At 35.0% G+C, this 6,038-nt stretch overlaps 1 protein-coding gene across 1 annotated transcript in view; it reads right to left on the reverse strand.

Moving 5' to 3' along the window:
• The window catches only part of BRDT (bromodomain testis associated), a 48,338-nt gene extending 44,828 nt beyond the window's left edge, over window positions 1-3,510 (reverse strand). The window contains 3 exon segments of the mRNA XM_089919713.1: window positions 413-527; window positions 2,259-2,396; window positions 3,149-3,510. Of these exon segments, the coding sequence (XP_089775839.1) occupies window positions 413-527; window positions 2,259-2,396; window positions 3,149-3,337 (442 nt within the window). The 5' untranslated portion in view covers window positions 3,338-3,510.
• Between the last annotated feature and the right edge of the window lie 2,528 nt (window positions 3,511-6,038).

Raw genomic sequence — 6,038 nt, forward strand, 5'->3', positions numbered from 1 at the left:
ACTAAGTGAATGGCACTATTCTATAGGAAACTTTGCTCCAAGGCCATAATCTATACAGTCCTCCCAATCTTGTATGATAGCCATCCTTGTGCTCAAGGTTTAGCAGATTGTTTAAAGGGACATTTTAGATGTAAAAGGACTTCTAGATGTCTACCTCCTTTCAGGTATTTATTATTTATTTATTTGTTTTTATTTATTAATTTTTTTGGCCATGCCGCATGGCTTGCAGGATTAGTTCCCCGACCAGAGATCGAACCCGGGCCCTTGGCAGTGAGAGTGCCAAGTCTTAACCACTGGACTGCCAGGGAATTCCCAGGGATTTATTATTTAATTATAGTCATTATACTTATACACACATTCAAATATATATGGAAAAGAGAAAGAAAGAGAACATAAACCTTTTCTTGCTTACCTTTCTTTATTCTTTCCTTACCACCCACAACTTGCTCTTCTTGTGGCATCTGAGATAATTTCTGTCTGAACAGCTTTTCTAGAGCTTGTGCCATAAGAACGATGTCATCTCCAGGCTAGAAAATATATAAAATGTAACATAAGTTTACACAGTATGGTCACTGTATCAAATTTCTATAATTCAGGCTACCTTAGTGAAGGCAGTGCCATAGTACTCTTAGACAGTATTTACTAAACAGTATTTATCGCTTCTAAATTAAGTATAGCAGCTCACTTTTAAAATTCTAACATCCTACCCCTATAACTTCTAAAAAGGACTGAGGATGCCATTCTGAGCACTAAGGGTTAAAATCCAACCAATCCTACTAATACAAAAAGGTATTAGAAATTAGAATTTCTACCTTACAAATAGGATAAAGTAAAACTTGTTCATGGCTGTGAAAAGTACCTCATGGTTTGACTTGATGTGATTCAATTTTCAATTAACTAAGCAATAAAGTGACACTGTAGAGCTAAGTTTTTAAATCTTAACTATCGGCTTAGAAGTCTTCATCTTGCTTTACTTGACTACTGAGAAAAAACTAAATTACAAAGCAAAGCCTAAAGCAGACACCTATTTCTAAGTTAGGTAGTTCAGGAAAATTACTGAATTTTGTTTTAAAATATTAAATGTAAGAGGACTCTTTACAGTTATTAAATTAAAATGAATTTGCCAATGGTACTTTCAGAATACCATTAGCTCTGATTTTTAAAAAATTCATAGTAGCTAATAGTCTTAAATCTATTATACATAAGGTGGCACTGATGATTACCTTGGAAACTAAACCAACATTTCTATTACATTTCAGTGTCACTAGTGATTTTGAATAAATGGAAAATAAGTTTTAAAAATTTTACATAGCATACAACAGCTTGAAAAGGATGCAGTACTTAGGGAAACAGGAATCCTATATGGAGGAAAATTGAATACACAAATCCAATTTTATGGATGAAGACAAAAGTGAAGATTAAGTTCAAAATGTCCACATATATTATCATACAGGCTAACACATTAACACAGATGCAAAACTACTACTGAGATATGACACAATGTGTCTGATCTTTAAGTTAACTTGTATGAAGTTTAGAAGTATGTAATTTGGCCTTCCCTGATGGTGCAGTGGTTAAGAATCCGCCTGCCAATGCAGGGGACACGGGTTCGAACCCTGGTCTGGGAAGATCTCTCATGCCGCAGAGCAACCTAAGCCCATGCGCCACAACTACTGAGCCTGCGCTATAGAGCCCGTGCTCCGCAACAAGAGAAGCCACGGCAATGAGAAGCCCGCGCGCCCCGCTCACCGCAACTAGAGAAAGCCCGCGCCCAGCAACAAAGACCCAACTCAGCCAAAAAGAAATAAATAAATAAATTTATTGAAAGAAAAAATAAGTATGTCAGTTGTTTGGCTTCTTAGATTATAACTAGAGATCCATGCCATAAAAATTTAACCAAGATTAGTGTATAATAAGATTTATCATTCATATTTTAACTAAAAAGGCAGAAGTGTAGTAGAGAACATTTTGAGATAACAATTTATTCACAGAAACCAGCAATCATTAGTATTTTATTTTTTAAAACATAATAAGCCATTATAGCTATTCAGACAAAAATATAGCAAAAAATATGGCAAAATGAACAAATATTGATACATGAAAATTAGGAAATAAAGTAAAAAACATTATCTTTAAAAATATGGAATGTACCCCAAATCAAGACTTGAAATTTGAAATCAGCACACTTATTTATACATATCTCTTTGCTCTGTATGTAAGAGAAAAGAATTAGCAAGTATAGCATAAGGCTTACAGACCTTGTTGTATAAATAACAATTTGAAAACATTGTATTGAAGTCTTCTATACATTCCAAAGCTTTCACATAATATTTATGTTCCAAGCGTTTCCGGATTGTATTTAAATCCATTGGGTTTTTTATTATGGTATAATAATCCTATGGTGTAAGAAGAAATTCTAAATGTTAGTAGTAAGAATGAATTCACTACAACAATTGGTACACAAAGAAATTTAAGAAGCTATACACCTGTAACTAGAGAGAGCAACTGATTAAAAGCGATAATATAGAAACCAAAACCTTTTGTGATGAGAAACAAAGTTGATTACCATGGCATTTTTCTTCAGAGAGAAGGAAAAAAAAAGCCAATAAAGAAAGAATAACGAAATAATATAAGAGTAGAACCATCCTGGAAAATAACAAGGGCATGAAGAAAAAGAAACTAGAATTTATGGAGTCTGACAAACCCAGAGTACAATCCCAGCTCTACAGTTTACTAGTTATATTACAAATTACTTAACCATTCTGTTATCAGATGGCTAAAATTCTTAATATAAGACCTAAAGTTGAATTCTGTATGTGAAACACCTAAGTCTGTCAGGACGTGTCAAGAGTGACTTCTTGGAGAAGGGAACACTTATGACAACCTTACACCAAAAGGTCAAGGGACATATGCTATAAACAAGAAAGCATATGTTGATACTTAAAATTTATCACAACTTGCTAAAATGAGAATTTCAATGCTCAGAAAAATGAGTTTTTTGTTTTAGGAAAAAATACTCATTGGGATATTCTTTAGTGGTGCTGAATAATTTATTTATTAAGTTAAATATATTTCATAATATTTCTATCAGAGGATATTTACAGGGTTTTACTTGTTTTAAACTAACATAATTATAAGATACACTCACAGGCAACTTTAGTTTGACAGCATCCACAGGCCGCTGAAAAGGCCAGGAAAAACTATGCTTCCACAAAGCCTTCAGGACAACTTTTTGTAGATACTGCAGTTGATTCGTCAATCGCCCATTTTTCTTAGTATTTATATACGCTGGTGGTGGAGGGTTAACAATAGCTGTTTGTCGACTTGGCAGAGACATTCTCAACTGCTTCAAGTCCTTATATTCTAATGTTGTCTATAGGTATATGCCCTAAAAAACAAACAAAAAAAAGAAACCAGAAAACAAACAACAAAAAAACTGAGTTATTTTCAAAGCACCTTTAAAATGGTTTTTATAGGAACAGAAAAGTTTTCTTCAAGAGTAGCAGATTTCATATTTTAAAGCATATCATGACTAAGGCAAATGATAAATTTATTTGTAAACAAATACGAACCTTTTTCTATGTAAGTACTAAAAGTTGTTTCATTATGTATGCCTCCATTTTGGATGATTTAAGTTATTCCAATCTTTTACAGTAATTTCTTTCTGTCTTTCTTAGATACAAATTGAGGTCTCAGCAGGAAAAGTCTATAAATTCCTGGCAAAAATGAAATAACAGGGAATGTTAAAGAGATGGTTAAAGAATAACTATCTGAGTACATAGTTATTCTACAATTATTAATCAGTGAAGGGAGAAAGGCAAAGGAATTTTTCTGGCTAATGTAAATAAAGTGATTTATTTTAAAAGCGAATTATTAGGAAGAAAAATGACAAGTGTTAATATGCTACTCTTTAGTGAATATTTCTATACCTAAAATAAAATACTTTAAAGCTTCACGAGTATTTCAGAAAGATGGTATCTAACATTCCTAGACAACATTATTACTTTAAGGATAAAAGAGCAAAGGTACTACCAAGTGTATCAGCAAAGTATGACTATTAAATAAATTGTCCATTTTTCAGTGTTAACATTTAGCCAATTTACCTTTTTTTTTCATTAAAGCAGTGTTAGTTTTCAGCTCCTGCTGCATATTAATCACTTGTGGATCCTTCGTTTAAAATTGTGGCAAACTACATACAGCATAAAATTTACTATCTTAACTATTTTAAGTGTACAGTTCAGCAGTGTTAAGTATATTCATATTTTTGAGTAACTAACCTCCCAAACTTGTTCATCGCACAAAACCAGAACTCTATACTATACCTATTAAACAACTCCTCATTCTCCCGTCTCCCGAGCCCCTGGCAACCACCAATCCATTTTCTGTTTCTATGAATGTGACTACTCCAGGAATCTCACATAAGTAGAATCATACTGTATTTGTCTTTTTGTGACTGGCTTATCTATTTTAGCACAATGTCCTCAAGGTTCATCCATATTGTAGCATATGTAAGAATTTCCTTCATTTTAAGGTTTAATAATATTCCATTATACGTATACACATTTTGTCTCCCCATTCATTTATTGACAGACACTTGAGTAGCTTCCACCTCTTGGATATTGTGAACGCTGCTGCTATAAAAACATGGATGTAGGGGCTTCCCTGGTGGCGCAGTGGTTGAGAATCTGCCTGCTAATGCAGGGGACACGGGTTCGAGCCCTGGTCTGGGAGGATCCCACATGCCGCAGAGCAACTGGGCCCGTGAGCCACAACTACTGAGTCTGCGCGTCTGGAGCCTGTGCTCCACAATAAGAGAGGCTGTGATAGTGAGAGGCCTGCGCACCGCGATGAAGAGTGGCCCCCGCTTGCCACAACTAGAGAAAGCCCTCGCACAGAAACGAAGACCCAACACAGCAAAAATAAATAAATAAATGTAAAAAAACAAACAAACATGGATGTATAAATATCTCTTCAAGACCCTGCTTTTAATAGAGATATATCCCCAGGGTGCAGAAGTGGAACTGCTAGATCATATGGTAATTTTATTTTTAATTTTTGAGGAATCCCATACTGTTTTCCACAGCAGCAACACTGTTTTACGTTCCCACCATCTACAGGGTTCCAGTTTCTCCACATCCTCACAACACCTGTTACTTTGTTTGTTTAATAGTAGCCAATGTAATGGGTGTGAGGTGTTGTGGATCATTTAAAAAATATCAATGCCCTTCTGAGATGGCCCATCTCCCAAGGTCCTCTTGCCTTTTGAGACGGACCACACTCTGTCTATGGAATGTGTATCTCTCTAAATAAATCCACTTCTTACCTATCAAAAAAACCCAAAAAAGCAAAAAAACAATGCCTAGGTCCAAACCTCTGGAGATACAGCTTGAGAATCAGTTTTGTTTCTTTTTTAAGTTCCCTGGACATCCTGATGTGCAGTCAGGTTTCAAACCACTACATTAAAATGAATTAACTTGGAGAGGACTTATAATTTTATCTCATCATTTCACTTTTCTCCTCATCTTATACAAATATGAACTAGAATTCAATAAAAAGTCATTGAGAAAAAAATAAGTCATTGAGAAAAAAAAAAAATTCATTGAGGGGGCTTCCCTGGTGGTGCAGTGGTTAAGAATCCGCCTGCAAATGCAGGGGACACGGGTTCGAGCCCTGGTCCAGGAAGATCCCACACTGCAACGAAGAGTAGCCTCCACTTACCACAACTAGAGAAAGCCCGCGCACAGCAATTAAGACCCAACACAGCCAAAATAAACAAATAAATAAACAGATAAATAAATAAATTTTAAAAAGTCATTGAGAAGAAAGAAGGTGCTATTCTAGTGTTGCAACTGCAACTGGCTCTTATCCTGGCTTTGCAATTATTTAAGGCTAGCCTACCTTTTGAATATCCCAATCACTACACCCTCCCTTCTCCACAGAGATAACCACTACGATGACTTCTATCTCCATACGTTAAATTGTGACTGTTTCTGAACTTTTACATAAATATAGTATTATTTACTATGTATTACACTGTG

Source organism: Delphinapterus leucas, chromosome 1 (genome assembly GCF_059928025.1).
Source record: "Delphinapterus leucas isolate spDelLeu-1000000601 "Yukka" chromosome 1, BTC_Dleu_Yukka2, whole genome shotgun sequence".
NCBI classification, from domain to species: Eukaryota; Metazoa; Chordata; class Mammalia; order Artiodactyla; family Monodontidae; genus Delphinapterus; species Delphinapterus leucas.